This window comes from Lotus japonicus, chromosome 4, assembly GCF_012489685.1.
Source record: "Lotus japonicus ecotype B-129 chromosome 4, LjGifu_v1.2".
Taxonomy (NCBI): Eukaryota; Viridiplantae; Streptophyta; class Magnoliopsida; order Fabales; family Fabaceae; genus Lotus; species Lotus japonicus.
In genome coordinates this window covers 76532157-76551856 of record NC_080044.1, presented here as the reverse complement: position 1 = coordinate 76551856, position 19700 = coordinate 76532157, and the positions used below count along the sequence as shown (strand labels likewise).

Sequence of the window (19700 nt, the reverse complement as noted above, 5' to 3'; positions counted from 1 at the left end):
TTGACTGTAGTAGGCTCTACTTCTGTCAACAAGACAGAAGGAAACAAGCGAGGCTTGACAATGCCATTCTTTGCTCTGGTGAGCATTGGATGAGCATTAATAGGGATGACAGCTTGAACATTATCAGGTGTAGCAGCTGATGCTGGAGGCTGCTCAGAAGAAGAAGGAGAGACATCCACTGAACCAGAGGAGGAAGAATTAGAACCCTCAGAATGCACTGTCACAGCAGGAGAAACAGGTGCAGAGATAACTGGAGATTGCTCAGACGAAGGAGAGACATCCACTGAGCCAGAGGGTGAAGAATCAGAACCCGCAGAATGCATTGTCATAGCAGGAGAAGCAGGCTCAGCAGCTGGAGAAGCATTAGAAATAATATTTGGAGCAGCAACAAGAGGAATCAGCAAAGAAAATGATTCTGGAGAAGTTGTTTCTGTAGCAGAATCAGGAAACATTTCAACATAAGGGAACCTATGCTCATTAAACAACACATCTTTAGAGACATAGACTCTGCCTTGAGCATCCAAGCACTTGTATCCTTTGTGTTGAGAAGAGTAGCCCAAAAATACACACTCTTGGGACCTATATGCCAACTTGTTATTGGTATACGGGCGCAGAAAAGGATAACAAGCTGACCCAAATACCTTGAGGAACTTGTAATCAGGTTGAGAACCATACAACTGAAAATAAGGACTTTGTCCTCCTAAAACAGAAGTAGGCATCCGATTGATAAGATAGGTAGCTGTAAGAAAAGCGTGATCCCAAAAGTGCAATGACATTTTGGCATAAGCAAGCAAAGCAAGTCCCGTTTCAACAATATGGCGATGTTTCCTCTCCACACTCCCATTTTGATGGTGTGTGTGAGGACAGGTCACACGATGAACTACCCCTAACTTAGTAAAATAGGGAATCAAGGATCGAAACTCTCCTCCTCCATCAGTTTGCACACTCTTAAGCTTACATTGAAACTGCAGTTCAACCAATGCTTTACTTGAAAGTAGGAGAAATTGTATTATTACTTCTTAATCAGAATACAAAGGGTAATTACATTATATAGAAGAAGACTAATCCTAAATAAGGAAATAACTAATTATGTACACAATCTCCTAATAAGAGAATAAATCTCCTAATACTGAATATAATCTTCTAATAATAATTCTTATATTAATTCCTTATTTACAACACCCCCCCTCAAGCTGGTGAATGAATATCTATCATTCCCAGCTTGCAAGTAAGCTCTCGAAACCGCTCCAAGGGAAGTCCTTTGGTGAGCACATCAGCCAACTGAAGTCCTGAGGGGACATACTGTGTAGATATTAGACCACTATCCAATTTCTCTTTGATGAAGTGCCGGTCTATCTCTATGTGCTTTGTTCTGTCGTGTTGGACTGGATTATGAGCAATACTAATGGCAGATTTATTATCACAGAAGAGTCTCATGGGAGCTTCATACTTTATTTTCAAATCATCCAGTATGATCTTCATCCACAACAGTTCACAAACTCCTTGAGCCATGGCTCTAAACTCTGCCTCTGCGCTTGATCTGGCAACTACATTCTGCTTCTTGCTCCTCCATGTAACTAAATTTCCACCCAAGAACATACAATATCCTGTAGTGGATCTCCTGTCAACAATTGACAACTGCTCACTCTTCTTGAACAGCAGACCTCTCCCTGGACTTGCCTTCAGATACTGCAAGATTCTATCCACAGCCTGTAAGTGTCTCTCTTGTGGGTCATGCATGAATTGACTGACAACACTAACAGGATAAGCTATGTCAGGCCTAGTGTGAGATAGATAAATGAGCTTCCCCACAAGTCTCTGATATTGAGCCTTATCAACCCTAAGGTCCTCCTCACTACTTCCAATCTTGTGGTTTTGCTCTATAGGCACTCCAATGGGCTTACAACCCAATTTACCAGTCTCTTTGAGAAGATCAAGGACATACTTTCTTTGAGATATGAAAATCCCTTGCTTCGAGTATGCCACCTCCATACCTAGGAAATATTTCAGTTTTCCAAGATCCTTCATTTCAAATTGGGCTGCCAACTGTTTCCTCAGATTCTGCTTCTCAAGTTCATCATTACCTGCAATGATCATATCGTCTACATAGACTAACAGAAGAGTGAGTTTACCATTTTGAGTATGTTTGATAAAGAGGGTATGATCACCTTGGCTTTGTTTATAACCCAGAGACACCATAGCATTGGTGAATCTCCCAAACCAAGCTCGGGGTGACTGTTTGAGCCCATATAGGGCCTTCTTCAGTTTGCACACCTTATTTCTTCCTGAAGTAGGGTCATACCCCGGTGGAATCTCCATATACACCTCTTCCTCCAAATCTCCATGCAAGAAAGCATTTTTAACATCAAACTGTTGCAACTCCCAATCAAAATGAGCTGCTAAGGAAAGAATGATCCTTACAGTGTTCATTTTTGCTACCGGAGCAAATGTCTCTTCATAATCAATTCCATAGGTCTGGGTGTATCCCTTTGCAACTAGCCTCGCCTTATACCTGTCAAGTGTGCCATCAGATCGGTACTTCACGGTATAAATCCACCTGCAACCTACTGTCCTCTTGTCATTTGGCTTCTCAACAATCTCCCAAGTTCCATTTTTGTCCAGTGCATGCATCTCTTCATTCATGGCTTGAATCCAGTTCTTATCTTTTAATGTTTCTTGTACTGATGTAGGGACTCTAATAGAGTCAATAGCTGAAATAAAACTCTGATGCTGCACAGAAGGATTTTGAGTAGACACAAACTGGGATATAGGGTACTTGGCACAAGAACGTTTTCCTTTTCGTAAGGCAATAGGTAAGTCATCAAGGTTATGCTCATAGGAATTACTAGGCTCAGGGTTCGCAACACTTACCTCAGGATCAGACGATTGGACTTGTTGTTGGATCAGGACGGGTTTTACTTTCCGCTGGTACTTTATCCTGAACCTGTCAACATTATTCTGATCTGGTACTACTTCAGAACCATTGTCATCATTCTCATCTGGTACTAGTTCAGGACCATTGTCATCATTCTGATTTGGTACTAGTTCAGGACCATTGTCATCATCATCACTGTCCTCAGTGATAGGAATAGAGGAAGGCATCAAGGGATCCTGTAGAAGAGGAATAACAGACAATTCTGGAGACTCAACTTCCTGAGTATTCCCCCCCTGAAGCTGAGGATTGGGATAAAAAGACTCTGATTCTTGAAAAGTAACATCCATGGATATATAGACACGACGACTAGGAGGATGATAACACTTGTAGCCCTTTTTATCTGAGGCATATCCTATAAAGATGCACTTAATAGCCCGAGGATCTAACTTACCCCGATGATGACCGTGAACATGGACAAAGGCGGAACAACCAAATACACGACTTTGAAGACCTGACTTAATGGGCACAGACGGAAAGAAGCTAGTCATAACCTGCACAGGACTAACACTAGATAAAACCCTAGAAGGTAACCTATTAATTAAATAAGCAGCAGTCAAGACAGCTTCCCCCCAATAAAACTTAGGAACATTCATTTGAAAGAGTAAAGCTCGAGTGATTTCAAGAAGATGACGATTTTTCCTTTCAGCAACCCCATTTTGTTGTGGGGTGTCAACACAAGTCAACTCATGAACCACACCATTTTTTGTAAGAAATTCAGAAAAATTCTTGTTAACATACTCTTTCCCATTGTCTGACCTTAACCTCTTAATAGGTTTCCCAAACTGTGTTCTAATCATGTGGAAAAAGTTAACAAATAATTGAAACACCTCAGACTTATCTTTCATAAGAAAAACCCATGTAATCCGAGTACAATCATCAATAAAAGTAACAAACCATTTTGCACCAGAAACATTAGAAATGGACGAAGGTCCCCACACATCAGAGTGAACAAGATCAAAAGGTTGAGCACATTTATTATTACTAGGAAGAAAAGTTGAACGATGATGCTTAGAAAACTGACAAACATCACAATGAAAAGATTTGACTGACACTTTTGAAAATAAATGGGGAAACATGGTCCTAAGAATACTAAAAGGAGGATGCCCAAGACGCTTGTGCCGCAACCATATTTGAGAAGTATTCCAGGACTCTGAACTCGTCTGATGACACTTGCTTTCCTCGTGCCGTAGACAGTATAACCCGTCCTGTTCCTTAGCAATCCCAATTATCTGTCCCGTGGCAAGATCCTGAAAAACACCATGTGAGTGGAAAAAGGTTACAGCACAGTTCAAGTCTCGAGTGAGTTTATGGATGGACAAAAGATTGTTAGAAAGCTTTGGGACATGAAGCACATGCTTTAAGGGAAGAGATGGACTAAGGTGAATATTACCACATCCCGTAATCTGGTTTTGGGATCCATTAGCAACAGTGATATAGTGTTTTTCAGGGTAAGTGGAATAAGAAGATAAATGTGAGGGGTGAGGTGTCATATGATTTGTAGCACCAGAGTCAATAATCCAGTCATTTTCAGTACTCAAAGCATTAAGAGATAAGAAGGTAGAACTCTTACCAGTCATTGTGAGAGAACAAGAACCAGAGGGCTTACTCAATGAGTCCATAAAAGCTCTCAGACGCTCCAATTCTGCTTTGCTAAGGCTAGGGACATCTTCTGCTGGTGGTACAGGTGGGACTTCACCATCATTTTCCATGTCAAAAGTTGTGTGATTTGCGCGCCTCTGCGGAGCACCTTTGGACCCCCTCATACGTCTAAGGACGTTTTCCCTTCCATAAAGTTTGAAACAGTACTCTTTGGTGTGACCAGACCTCTTACAATAAGTGCAACGATCATCACGGTTGAAGAGATCATCACGGTTGAAGCGATCATCACGGTTGGGGCGATCATCACGGTTAGGGTGTCCGGAAGAGGTGGATCCTTTTATGGGACCCTTTCCAGAGGCTAAGGCTGAACCATCAACTGATTTGTCTTCCACCATCACTGTCCTCCTAGTTTCTTCACCACGAACTATAAAGAACACCTCTGAGAGAGAAGGGAGTTGCTCTTTACCCAAAACTTGGACCCGAATCGGATCAAATTCAGAGTTAAGCCCAGAGAGAAACTTAAAGATTCGCGCTTTTTCAATAAATTTATTCAATGTTGTGGAGTCAGCATCACACTTCATCTTCAGATTTTGATACTGATCTAATTCAATCCATAGACCATTCAAGGTCCCATAGTAATCTGTCACGGAGAGAGTTCCTTGCTTAGAATTGAAAACTTTATTTTCCAATTCATAACAAGCTGAGAGATCTTGTTTCTTAGAATATGCCTGTGCCAGATTATTCCAAATCTCCTTAGCAGTAGGGAAAAACATATAATTCCGGCTAATTTCCGGAATCATGGAGTACCAAAACCAGGTCATAATAAGAGAATTCTCTTCACGCCATGTGTCATATTGTGGATCAGTTTCAGCAGGGGCTTTTTCTTCAATATAACTGATTTTCTTGCGACTTATGAGAGTGTGACGGATGAGCTCAGACCATTGGAGGTAGTTGCGCCCATCCAAGCGAAAGGAACCTTGTAATACCGGGAGATCTTTGTGGGTCAAAGGTGGAAGAGAGACTTTCACTCCAGAAGTGAGTTTCTCCTTAGGTATGGGAATCTCGTCTCCAGACATACTGAGAGATGTTACTGTAGAAGGAAAACAAGAGGAAAAATAACAGAAACAGAGAAGATTGCACTCTCCTTGAATGGAAGAACCAAAGGCTTCTCAAGAAAAAACACCAACAAAGTGAGGAAACGACCCTCAGAACAAGACCAAAAGGCACGGGGAACCCTCTCTGTGCAATCGGAGTAACGAACAGAGGATGGCAGGCCGGTGGTGAAGAGCACAGGCCTCCAAACGGTATAAGCCAACAGTGGCAAAACAGGAAACGTTACCAGATAAAAGGGCCGTAATAAGACGGCTAGGGTTTTTTTCGCAGAAGCAGAACTCCCAAGATCGGGAGCTCTGATACCAACTTGAAAGTAGGAGAAATTGTATTATTACTTCTTAATCAGAATACAAAGGGTAATTACATTATATAGAAGAAGACTAATCCTAAATAAGGAAATAACTAATTATGTACACAATCTCCTAATAAGAGAATAAATCTCCTAATACTGAATATAATCTTCTAATAATAATTCTTATATTAATTCCTTATTTACAACAGCTTTGAAGTTTTTAAAAGTCTGAAAGGTGTCAGACTTGTGTTTTAAGGGATAGATCCAAGTGTATCGTGTGCAAGCATCAACACAAGTAAGAAAATATGAAAAACCAGCAAAGGATTCTATGGAAGCTGGTCCCCATAAATCAGCATAAACCAACTCAAAAGGCAGAGTATAAACAGTAGAAGAAGAAGAAGAGGGCAACCTATGTGCCTTTCCCATACAACAACCAACACACATGGCAAAAGAAGTTTTATTAGGCAAAGGAACATTACATAGTTGTAAAGTAGTTTTCAAGACCTCATGATGAGGATGACCTAGTCTACAATGCCACAAGTCATAGCTGGAATTACCTAAACTGGAAACAGAAGACATATTCTGTGATTTTCCAGTACCTGGATACACTGTAGATAAAACAGAAGGAGTACTAGTAGACAAATCAGATTTAGAACAACTAGAAGAGACACTAGCAGCGTTGACATCATCAAAGGTGTATAAGCCATCAGAACCAACACTTCCACGAAGCAACACTTTAGATGTATCCTGTGATTTAACAAGACAGAAAGAAGCGTGAAACTCAAAATAAACATTGTTATCCTTGGCAAACCTACTAACACTGACAAGGTTTTTGGTGATAGAAGGAACTAGAAGCAGTTGACTAAGAGTGAGAACAGTGTGTGAATCATATGGTGAGGGAATGGTGCAAGAACCAATAGAGTAAATTGGCAAACCTTGGCCATTGCCCATCAAAATCTGCTCAGTTCCAGTGAATGAAGAAGTGTCTGAAAAATTTCCAGCAGCATTGGTAACATGGTGAGTGGCACCAGAATCGGGATACCACAAAGTAGGCTTGTCAGGACGCTGAGATGCGGAAGAAGAAGCATGGTGCAGAGGACCAGCAAGCATTGCATGAGCAGGAGAGCGAGGCTGAGAGCCAAGAAGGCCCGGATAAGATGGAGGTGAGGGCCGAGGTGAATTCCAAGAAGATGATACTGGACCAAAAACAGCTCCAGGTGCAGAATATTGAGAACCACCAGTAAAAGCAGGAAACTGAGAACCTGAAGGGTAAGCACCATTGTAAGGTCCTGCGGAAGAGCCAAAGTAATTCCACGGAGCAGGTCCAGAAGCATAAAAAGACGGTGAGGAAGAGCCAAAAGTGGCAGAACCAAGAGGCATAGGAGGAAAGGCTCCAAAAGGTGCAGGACTAGGCATATTAGTAAAGGTGCCATTCTGTACAGAACCACCTCCAACGGCGCGATGGTAGCAGACACTCGCATGTGTAAATCGGAGCAGGAACCGATGCGAACGCATGTGTATGCGCAAGCAACGCAGAAGCAGTAGAATCGCTAAGGCTACGTTTCCGTGATCGTTCCAGGCGAGCATCATGAGTAATGATCATCGCTTCGACCTCAGAAATCGTGCTCGAAGAAGCATGAGTGAAGATAATCGTGCTTAAAGCACTATAATCTTCAGGTAAACCATCAAAAATCGCTTCAAGGTGATCGCGAAAACTTACGGGTTCACCAATGGAAACCAGAGTGTTGACGATCGTCTTGATGCGTCGAAGATATTCAGTGATCGACTTCGAACCTTTGGTTATGTTCTTCAGCTCAGATCTGAGCTGAGCAGACTGTGCGCGACACTGATTCTCAAAAAAGTCAAGGATCTCACGCCAAACCTGCGATGATCTCTCGCAGTTGATCACCGTTGGAAGAACAAACGGAGATAGAGTCGTCAAGAGCCATGTAAACACCATGGAATCTTGCTTAATCCAAGTCGTATAAGCTGGATTCTCAGTCGCAGCTACACGATCCTCTTCAGTCAGAAAACGTTGTGGAATTTCTGGATCAACCAGAAAATCATGAAGCTGATGCGATCGAATCGCACCTTCAACTTGTTGACGCCAAGAATAGAAATTCGAATCATCAAGCTTGATTGTTGCAGTACGAGACAGAGACTCAAGAACATTGACAACGGAAGCAGGTGCAGCAGCCATGTATCAAGGACCGATTGAAGCTCTGATTACCATGTTAAAATTAGAGAAGCAATGAGAGAGAGAAGAGAGAAATAGAAATATAGCAGAAAATGTATTATTGATAATCTGAGTGATTACAGAAGATGTGATATCCTTATATAGAAGAACAGGAGAATGCCAACAGCTGTAACATACAGCTGACATAAATAGGAGAATACCAACAGCTGACATAAATAGGAGAATACAAACAGCTGCATATGTCAGCTGTCATAACTACTCAAAAGATGATGCAGCAGCATAGTAAATACAAACTCAATGTACTCTAACACCAGGTACAGCATGAACAAACAAGAGATCAACAATAAGAAAGTGAACTCTTTTTATATGCTAATTACCTGAACACAAAAGCGAACGGTGTATATTCCCTCCTCATTATATTCTGGAGTGATGATCACCTCCGATATACGTGAAACCTCTGTTAGAACAGCAACAGCGCTCAAGAACCAACAATCACCTAACCGACCCTATTCAGTATACATAGCAACTATTAAGAGAAAATGCAAAACCCAAATCTATCACATGTGTAAAAACAAGCATTTATTGCCAAATTCTTTCCAGTGAGATGTAATAGGATGAAACCTGACAAACATCAGAAGGATTTGGAGATCCTGAAAATAAGCAGGGATGGCAGTCTAGATTGTTCTGTCTAGCAATTTCACCTGGTCTCAACCACTTAGAAACAACCTGTATACAGGAAACGATGTGAGAAAAATACAATTAAACTAAACTAAAAAATAATAATAAAGATAAGCACCTGTAACTTTGCGGGGGGGTTTTCAGGGTCCAAAAACAAAGAGTGATCATTTGGAGGAAATTCCTGATCTGTAAAACATATCTCTCCTCTAGCCAAGAGAGCTTCTTTGACAGCCAATTCTACTGATAGCATCCGTTGATTAATCTCTTCCTGCGTTTCAATTCTAGGTTTTCTATACTTCCTGGAAAAGGAATCCACATCCAACACCACGCCATCACGTTCTGATCTTCTTTTCCTCCCACTAGAATACTGTCCATCCCAATCTACATCATCTCTGTCATATAAATCTACATCGGCAGGATCACTGTCATAACCATCAGCCTACGTACAAAAAGCATTGATAAGATTAGACATCCATAGTTAACATGCTAGCCAAAATTACATTTCTTGTTATACTATTCTTAATAGTAAAGCAGACTGAATAGTATGATGCAAAGTGAAAACATGTGATAGTCACTAGAACGTCTTACTCAGTTTACGTGATATAATTTGTTTGGCTTAATTGCACTTTTGGTCCCCCAACTTTGCCCTTTCTGTGAAAACCGTCCCCCAACTAAGAAATTAGCAAAAAGCATCCCCGAAGTTACCCTCCGTTAACACATTTGGTCCTGTTAGTATTTTTCATCTAAAATCTAACGGTTTAAGGGACCAAAATGCAATTAAGTCAGCTTCCACACCATCGTGACCTGCACTTTTGGTACCCCAATTTTCCATTTGGTCCACTTAATTGCACTTTTGATCCCTCAGACTGTTAGATTTTGGATGGAAAATACTAAAGGGACCAAATGTGTTAACGGAGGGTAACTTCAGGGATCCTTTTTGCTAATTTCTTAGTTGGGGGATGATTTTCGCAGAAAGGATAAAGTTGGGGGACCAAAAGTGCAATTAAACCAATTTGTTTTAATATTTCATTTATGCTTTCTTCCATTTCGTGATGTAATTTGTTTTTAGAATTTCATTTATGCTTCCTTTCCATTTAAATAGTGAAGGGCTGAGCAGAAGCATACCCTAGAAGGTGATTCAGCCCACTGCCAATTATCTTCAGGGAAGTCAAGTGCACTGATGTCCGCTGAAGCCACTGAGGTATAGAGAGCAGAAACCTCATCATCTGTTAAACACCTTCCCCAGAGAAAAGCATCCATAATATGCATCTTGGATTCAACCCCTTCACTATCTGACCTACCAAATGCATCAATATCTGTTGGCGGTCTAGCTCCAATCCACACTTCTGTCCCCTGTTCCCAAATGCTGCTACCCACACACAATGGCAATCCATTTTGGTAGCCGTCAAATCCACCATCTAAATAACATGTTGCTTCACCTATATCAGCATCAATTGTCATTGTTACAATATGCCACCTGCAAGATGATTTATTCAAACACAAATGTTAGCAGTACAACAATAACTTATTTGTAGAAACGACATTTTAAAAATATATTAATACAAGCATAATCGAGCAAGCAAATAAGAAAATTAAATGTTTCCTAAGAATCTCACACATTAAATAGAGTCCTAAAAGACTCATGCAGATTTACAAAGCCAAAATAGCAAAAGTTGGAGCTAACAGTCTCTAATTGGATCTAGTTATCTTGCACATCTAAAAGAAGCTGACAGAGAGATAGAATCTTTGTATTTTGGATTCAAAGTTATTGATGAAATCTTAAAGCTTAATCTTGAGGAAAGACTTGTAACAAGTAACTGAAACCATGTAATTAGAAAATGCTTTTGGATAAAATAATAATATTAGCAATAAATTACACTCAGAAACTTTTTGTTGCACATTTGGAATCAACCTAGAACAAGTCAACAGCAGGTAAATGATAACTCGAAAACTCAGAAAGATGTAAACTTCAATTTTAGAAAACCAAACATGAGACACGTATAATAAAGTGAAAGGCCAAACCTTCCATCTGCAATACTTGTTGCACCAATGCTCCACTCCTTTGCAACAGTTGTATGTCTATCACCTTTAGTAATCAATCTAAGCCCAACTTGTCCAGCCTCAATACCTTGTTCAGAACCAGCCACGAGAATTTCCCAGCAAACCTTCTTCTGAAACTCCGTGCCCAAAAGGCAAATAGGACCAGACTCAGGCTGAATCATCAATGCAATGGAGAAGCTAATCTTTTGACTTTGACATAGACTGGAGTCAATTGGACCGCAATGCCTGCCACTTGCCGTTGGCTCATCATCAAGAACACATATTGCTCCAGTCACTCCTGTCTGCCAAAGATACCAAATAGTCATTAGTACCAGAACCACATTAATTGAAAATCTCCATAAGAGTTACCCTAATTAATTAAAATATTTTACCACAAGCAGGGTCAATATAATAATTTTTTTAAGCAGTTTCAAGCCATAATTTTTGTGGTGAGTAACCCATTAAACAAACAAGGATACGCTGCAATGGGATTGTGGGAATGGAATGAGTATCCAATGCCAAATATAGGAATGGTAAACATTTCATTATTAACCACATGAAAGATGATAGATAAAAGGAATGTCCATTATAGTCCATGTCCTATGCCTATTCTTTTTTTATTCCTACTACAAATTACCATCAGAGTTCAGAAGTAATAGCAAAGACAGTTAATGAACCTGAAGGGCACGGCGAGCTAACTGTGAAGCACGTATCCTACGTGCAATGCTTGAAACCCTCTCACGAGCAAAAGAATCATCTAAAACAGAATCACCACCTACTGCACGCACTGCGGCTGCCATGGCTGCAGCCTCTCTGCTGCTAGCATTAGGAATGGAGGAGAGCAGAGAAGCTTCTATCTCCTTCCATTTGCGCTCCTCTTTTTCAAGGAGGACCTTCCTCCTCTCTTTCCCTCTCCCCTCCTCTTCACGCCTTTGCATTAAGATTTCCTCTTCCATCTCCTTTTCTCTTATGTAACTAGAAAATTCATAACAAAATATTTAGATAGAAATAGCTTGTAAGTCCTACACTTACTAATATAAGATGTATGAGATAGTACCTCTCCTGAATGATTTCAAATTGCCTGCGATCTTCTGGCATCCACTTCTTTATTTTCTTAGCACTTAAGTCAGAAAATCCAATGCTATCAAGAAAGAGTCTCAAACGAACTTCATCCTACGAGGAAAAATGGATTATCATTGTTAGACGAGTTAAAACTAGATATCATCCACTGCATGCAATGCAGCTACAATTGTTCTTTTACCTGTGCTTGTTCTGCCTTGGACGTCAAACCAAGCAACAGAAGCAAGTAACCACCAAACTTGTCCCACATGTACACCCACTCAGTATCAATGGCCTCTTCTAGTGCTAGAATCCGCGCATGAGCACACATCACTCTTCTGTGATCTACATCACTGGTCGGATCATGGCGAAATGTCCTTCCATACCTTAATCTACTAAAGAATGAACCTGCAACCAATTCTTCATTTCTCAAACGGTCTCTCAATTTCATGACGTCAGCTCTGGGAAGCACAAAATTCCCTGCCCTATCAAGCATAGCAGTAGGGTCTCCAATCAAAAGTGCTGCCGAACTAGCTGATCTCTGTGGTGCTGAGTAAGTTCCAGATAATGCATTTCTGGTCTACAAAGCAAACAAATAACATCAACTTTTATTTAAGTACATTGACGTGCAGGGTCCAATATCAAAGAGTACAGTTCAAGCAATTAACACATCTCCATATGTTTAGAGGCTTTTTATTTTAATTGTCAGGATATAACTAGCAAGACAAAAACCCTTTTTCTCAAAGCATAGATGCATGCACAAGAAACGGATGCAAGGACTAAAAACTCTCCAAACTCGGGATGATTGGAGAGTGAACTACAGTACTTAAAAATAAATATAGCAAAAATCACATGTTTATGCCAGTGGAAAAAAGTTCTCAGCTGTACAAATATACATAGGTACTAACTATAAAGCAGTAAAATATATTTTAAGCAAAGAATTTTTTTAGTTATGTCTGTGTGGGTGTGTACGCCAACTACAAACAATGCTAAGACTAGCACAAGCATAAAATAAAAATACAGGCATAGTAGGGTCCTGCAATCTCATTAAAAAAATTACAGACCTTCGTCGCTGATCTAGCGATTGTTTGAACAACAGTTTCCTTGCTGAGAAAATGAACAGCATCTTCCATCATCTGTATATTATAGAAAGGTTGGAACTTCAATTATAAAGATGTAATCATTCAGCAGATTATGATAGATTTCAAAGAAATTTATGAATCCAATCATTTGAATTCTGAAGTAGCTTATAAATCTCAATGATGGTCACAACTAATACTCAAACCTTAAGAGTTAGGCAAGGACGGGAGACAGCAAAACCAAATGAAACAACAAGTGTTATTGCTGATACAGCTGCACCAGCAAAAGGTGGATAAATCTTTAAACTGGCAACCACCCCCCAGCCTTCAGTAGCCAGGGCAATCCCATATAGCATGAGAAAGGACACACTGTATATAGCAGATACAAGCAGAGGATCATAAAGTAATAAATCAGATATATGTAAATTAAAGAAAGAATCAATCAAAATATTTTAGAAGGAATAACCAAACTTAGAGCATATGGATAAACCTGACATTCTTTCCACAATCTGCATGAGCATCATACACATACACTGGCAAAACACGGGGAGAATATACCACAATAGGGTTTGAAAGCAAAACCTGGACAGCAGAAAAAATAAAAGAATGAATCCTCTAAGCAAATTAAAGATGAAGCATTAGAGTATTCAAGATTCAGAACATGCTGACTATTATATATAAGGTTGAAAATTTGAATGAGGAACTCACTGTCAATGCCCGCCCAGCAAGAAGAAAAAGAAATATAAAGTAACCAACGGATGCTCCAAAGAATGGTTTATCTAGAAAGTAGAAAATAAAGAAGATAACATTAGCAGATGAGGCACTTTCTACTTAAGGTATGTATATCAATGCCAATATAATAGATTTGGCTAGCACCTTCAAACCACCCAACAAGAAATGCTGCCAAAGCCAAAAGAAAGGCAAGCAAGCAAACGAAGACCATCTGTTTCCGGCTCAAATAAAAATTGTTTGAGGCCCAGTAATGAATGGCACCAATTGCTAGTACCATAAGAAGAAGAACCAAAAGGAAAGCTACCCCTATCTGTAGTAGCAGGAAAGAAGACGTTCAGCCAAAATGTTGGAAGAGGGAAGCTGGTGATATTATATTCAACAGAACGAAGTAAATTTAACTTACAGTCCAAGGTTTGACGACAACTATCAAAGCTGAAATAGCACTAAGCAGAAGCATCAGCCCAATTATAACAAAAATATATACACCACGAGAAAGCTTCCAATCATCATCCTTCCTGCAAATAGACATTTTAGAAAAGATCAGGAACACATCAAACTGCAAAGCAACAATGGTGTCAATTAACCATACAGATAAATTGACAAGTACAAGAAAGTTTTACCAACCACTTAAGCAATCCGCAACAAAGTGAGAGCACTGCTGGAATGCAGATTAAAGGAAGTAAAGCAGCTAAAAAATCACCCTTTGTTGGAACTTGGTCCTCCCTAGATTTGATAACTTCTAAATAAGACACACCACAAAATGCTACAAGGATAACTGCAGCGAGAAAAAAAGGGTATAAAAATAAAGAAATCAGCAATTGGAATAAAAAATAGTGTATACATCGGTGTTTAAATCTGTGAATAGTATAAACAAAATGAGAAAATACCTGCAGATATTCCAACTAAGATAGCAGATGAAAGGGAGAACCGATATGTTGCAAACCAAGAAATTATTGGAAGCGCACTAGTAACAACTAATCCAATGGCAGATGCCATTGCCCAGCCAAGAAAAACAGATGATGTGTAAGGGGAGACCAAGCTTTTCTGATCACCATTCCAACCCTTATATCTTAAATCATCTAAGGGCTTTGCAGAAACTATTGCTCCCAAAGCCAGCACAGATCCAACAAATACTGACATGCAAAAAATGAGAACTATACCCTGTAAAAGAAAACAAGATGAAATTAGGCATTTACGAGGAATTTACTTGGCCAAAAACAAGTGTAACAAAATGCATAAAAATCACCCCCCTAAGTAATGACTCCCTGAATTACAACCTTCCATTTTACCAGTCATGTAAACTAAAGTACATGCTTCATTGATGTTGATATGATTCGCAGTGAAGCAGATCCCATTATATTCTGTAAACACTCATCCTTCAATCAGTGTATTTACCTTGTGGTCTATGTGGAGGATGATATCAGATCCCATTATATCTATTCTTATTATTTTCTTAATTAACACTTCAACTTTCAAGGACCTAGCCACCTAGGCACCATTTCCCTACAATAAACTAGCTTATAAGAAAATTAAATAAATTTAATGCAAGTGATCACACATTTATCATTTCCCAAAAATGAGAAATATTACTCCATGGATGTCACCCTGAAAGGGAAAGAACATCAACTTAAGAGAGAAAAACAGATAAGAAGAAATTTTAATTAAGAAAAATAAGCCAAACAAGAAGTAAATACATGGCCTTTAAGGTCTAGTGATAGTAGAAAAAAATAGATATGTAAGTATGACATATCTTACAATGAAAAACAAACTGATCCATCAGGAGATAAAGCTAAAGACAGCAAAAATTAATTTATAGACACCATAAAGGACATGGTAGGTTGGAAAGGTGTTAGCAGTGCATTAACCTTTGTACGAGGAATTCGATCATTTCCAGCGCTTCCAGTACAGTTTACACGGGGAACCCAAAATTGGTAACCATTACAAATCCATATAGGAACAGCAACAGAAAGGCATGCCACCATTAGTGGCACAGTTAAGGACAATCCGAGGAGGACAGAAGATTTGCTGCAAAATTATACAAAGATCAATTAATAACATGAAAACAAATGCATGAGCATTATTATGTGGTTGCCTGACCAACAAGAAACTAAATTAACTGGAATGAAACGATGAAAACTTCAAAACAAAAATCTGGTTCAATTTCATAAGCAAATGCATCATTCTCCTAAAATGCTATAGATTTCATTGTTTCATAAAATGAAAGGAATTGGTAAATGTCATAATTTGATATCAATCCTACTAAATATTACTTTTAACAAAATTCAATATGCTGTGAATATAAGTTATGTACTCAATTGCAATCATAAAATGTTTTCCATAAACAATTTCAGTCAAAATAAGGTCATAAAATAAAAAGGCATGAATGACTTTCTGGAATAGCAGGGCATACCTCAAAAAGGAAAGCAACAATCCCACACATGTGCTAAGCAGCCAAGCAATGAAACCATACTGAAGACAGCAAATCATGAAGGAAAATCAGGGATAGTATATTATTAGAAGATCATCTTTGAACTTAATACATGACTAGCTATATTATAGCGTAGTGTGGTCCATGTTGCTAACCCCATCTAGCGGGGAAAGACTTGGTTGTTGCTGTAGTATATTAGTAGTTATTAATCAAACTTCAAATAAATAATGTATCACATATCATCCTGAAATAGTACGCATGCATTGCAACAAAATGTAACAGACTGAACAACATAATTTCTATCCAGGCTAAACATATAAATGAGGAACATGAAAACAAACACAAGGACTATATGGAATCCCATATTGTAGTTAACTTTTAGTAATTGTACTGTAGCTAAAAGCATTCCCACGACAATCAGTGCCAATAGCTATTAACTACGGTTAATCCTCTAACAAACTCTTAACTATAGTTAAGCAGCAACTAACAAACTAACAATCATACTTCTAACAGCTGTTAGTATACTCCTGTTGTACAGGATGATAAACTCAACTCTGTTAGTTCAGCTGTTGCAAAAGCTTGTATTAACACATGGGTGCACATGGGTCGTTAAGTTTAGTTAGTTACTAACTGATTATAATCGGTTAGCTTTATATAGTTAAACTCTTTGTATCATAATCATACAGTAATGAAATCAGAGTTTTTACTTCATGATTTCTCTCTCCCTCTCGCTAACTTGTATGCATAGTAGTCAATCCCGGATAGCGGCGCGTAGCGGCCGACCCCAAAAGTGGGATAGCGGGATGGCCGCTATTCTGATTTTTCATATATAATTTTATATAATTAATAGTAAAATAGTATATAGTTATATACATATATACATATAATAACTAAAAAATGATAAAATATAACTTAAAATTCATAACCTGATGAAATGATAGAGAGGATAGGAGGATCTTCCAGCACCAAAGGTAACAAAATGAATTGATTGAGAATGGAAAAATAAAGAGGAAAAGAAAGGAAAGAAAAATAGAGGAATATAAAGATAACAAAAAACAGAGCATAACAGAGGCCCAAGGGAAACAGGGGCAGTGGTCACCGGAGATTGGTTGAAAGTCACCGCACAGTGGTCGCCGGAAGTGGGCGGTGCTTGTCGGAGGTCGGGTGGTGGCCATGGGTGCTGATCGGCGGTGGCTGAAGGAGGTCGCATCGCACAATGACCAGATTCGCAGAAGAAAGAAGAAGATGAATAGTGAAGAAAGTGAAATGCGCGTTTCATTTATTCAGAATGAAATACCAAAAGTACCCTCAAAGTTTAACCTAATTGTAAAAATTCAAGGGCAATTTAGTCTTTTACGTGAGTTCCTCTTCTCTTCTCCCTGTCGCGCCGCGATCTGGTGCGATTGACCGCGATTTCGGCCGCAAATCGCGCCGCGACAGCAATCCGCGACGCGATTGTTTCAGAATCGCGGGGAGGGGCCGCGACGCGACGCGACGGCGCTATAGCGGCGCGATTTGCCGCGATTGACTACTATGCTTGTATGAAATCTAACATGGTATCATAGCCTGATCTAGGAGAGTCAAGGCTGATGCCGGTTCTCCTCCAACAGTTAGGGATAGAGAGAGACTTAGGAAAACTATAGGCCAAGTTATTAAGAAGGATTTAGAGGTAAATAACCTATCTGTAAACTTAATTTATAACAAGGCATTATAGCGTAGGCTGATCCATGTAGCCGACCCAGCGGAAAAAGGCTTGGATGTTGTTGTTATGGTTGTTTGTGAAGTCATATGGCACAGAATATTCATTCTACAGGATTATGATATAAAGTCTACATGAAAGAACATGCAAATAGATTTTCTTCACAGATTAAAAAGATTTTGAAAGAATCATTGGCAATTTTTATGAGAAACTACAAAGGGAAGCGGAAATGATAGAGATCAGCAGTCAACTTAGCACTCTCGTCTAAAGCTAATGCATGTGCTCTACAAGAGAACAAACCTCAAAAGACTACAATACTGCAGAACTCAGACCAATAACATTGTAAAGGAACAGAAGCACTTTCTATATTACAATCACTAGTCAAGTAGACAGAGCAACCCCTACTTAAATAAGATAAAAAGAAGTGGATAATCAAATTCATGCATCTCAGTAGAAGAATTGCGCATATTTGATCCAAAATCAGCCAATCCAGTACCTTTCTTGGTCTCGATGTCATGGTCGTTTCTTCTGCTGTAAGTGATCGTAGAAAAGCCATAATTGAACATATTACAGGAGACAACAGCAGTACTGCCAAGCCAAACTCAAACTACAAGCAATAAAGGTTTATAAAACATCAAGATGAGCACATGTGACATTGACAATTAGGTTTTAACGATTTCCACCCCAAAACCAAACAAACAAAATAAATAAATTAGGCTTCCAGAAATAAATTTTCTTGAATATAAATCATTGCCCCAAAACAAGCAAGAAATAATATAGGGTGAGACTAAGCCCTAACCTGCTGGTGCGTTGCATTAATAATTTTGATTGTTTTTGGTCGAAATATAGCAACAGTGACGGTTTCAAGTACGAAAATGAAACTAAACAGAACCCATGCTCGTTCTGGAGTACCCGTTATGTGGTGCAATACAAGTCTACACAACTGAAGCCACTTTTCAAGTCCATGTAGCCTCAGTTCTTCAGATAATGAAATTTGATGAGGTATGGCATTATCAACACTTGTATTATCAGTATTTTGTTGATGATCTCTATCTGCATCCAGACTACTCCTCTGCAATAATGCCAGGATAGTTGGATCTAATTCCAAACTTTTCTCTTTTAACATCATTGCAAAATTTGGATCCAAGCCTTTATCTTGTAATAAACTACTCAGTTCTATATCACCATGTCTTGTTCTTCTTTTCAGCATAGTTGCAATCTTAGGGTCTTTCAACCTTTCTTGGAATGCAAGAGCCAAATTAAAATCCAATGTTTGTTGATTTGCGGAGTTTGATGCACTGGAGTCATTCCCTTGACTATCAATGCCACTACTGGAACAAACCACCAAGGAATTATTGTGATCCAAATTTCTATCATTAGATGATGTTGCCACTTCTGGCTCATGAACAGCTGAGCGACAGGAGCTGCTATGTAATGCCAAACTTGATCTTCCACTATCTATGCTTTTATCACTATTTATTCCATCAGGCAAGTTAGCAGTTTGAGACATGGCATTGTTCCCATTGCTCCCATCACCTGCAGTCATACCCCTGGCAGTTTCAGTGCCATTTCCAAGATTACCGGCTTCAACACTACTACTTCGTTTCAGACTTGAGCCACAGCCTTCAGAGAAGCTAGATGAACTGTTTTGCTCCTTCTTACGAAATCCTTCTCTCAGGCGAACTACAGTACTTTGTAAGGCATCTCTCCTTGCAGCTAATGGATTTGTGACTGATAAATGGCGAGAAACAGCAGCTCCTAAAAGTACAGAGGCCATAACAGCATAACTAATACAGTGCCCCAGGTACCTATACGAGGAAAGTAGAGATGAGTAAACAAACCATTAGTA

The 19700-nt window shown here is 39.3% G+C and overlaps 1 protein-coding gene across 4 annotated transcripts in view; it reads right to left on the bottom strand.

Annotated features, from left to right (window-relative positions):
- The window catches only part of LOC130715896 (calpain-type cysteine protease DEK1-like), a 29352-nt gene that overhangs the window by 5116 nt on the left and 4536 nt on the right, over window positions 1-19700 (bottom strand). For 3 of the 4 annotated variants that reach the window (XM_057566044.1, XM_057566042.1, XM_057566043.1), the window contains exons 7-26: window positions 18651-19659; window positions 18348-18458; window positions 16135-16193; window positions 15590-15749; window positions 14612-14885; window positions 14349-14499; window positions 14128-14239; window positions 13869-14034; window positions 13701-13771; window positions 13483-13574; window positions 13199-13361; window positions 12978-13049; window positions 12116-12493; window positions 11912-12027; window positions 11532-11829; window positions 10837-11156; window positions 9940-10291; window positions 8933-9253; window positions 8758-8862; window positions 8514-8642 (exon numbers count right to left, since the gene is read on the bottom strand). In XM_057566044.1, coding sequence (XP_057422027.1) covers window positions 8514-8642; window positions 8758-8862; window positions 8933-9253; window positions 9940-10291; window positions 10837-11156; window positions 11532-11829; window positions 11912-12027; window positions 12116-12493; window positions 12978-13049; window positions 13199-13361; window positions 13483-13574; window positions 13701-13771; window positions 13869-14034; window positions 14128-14239; window positions 14349-14499; window positions 14612-14885; window positions 15590-15749; window positions 16135-16193; window positions 18348-18458; window positions 18651-19659 — 4459 coding nt within the window. Of the gene's footprint in view, window positions 1-6382; window positions 6687-6874; window positions 8162-8513; window positions 8643-8757; window positions 8863-8932; window positions 9254-9939; window positions 10292-10836; window positions 11157-11531; window positions 11830-11911; window positions 12028-12115; window positions 12494-12977; window positions 13050-13198; window positions 13362-13482; window positions 13575-13700; window positions 13772-13868; window positions 14035-14127; window positions 14240-14348; window positions 14500-14611; window positions 14886-15589; window positions 15750-16134; window positions 16194-18347; window positions 18459-18650; window positions 19660-19700 lie in introns of those variants that run through there. The other variant, XM_057566046.1, reaches the window with a different exon arrangement.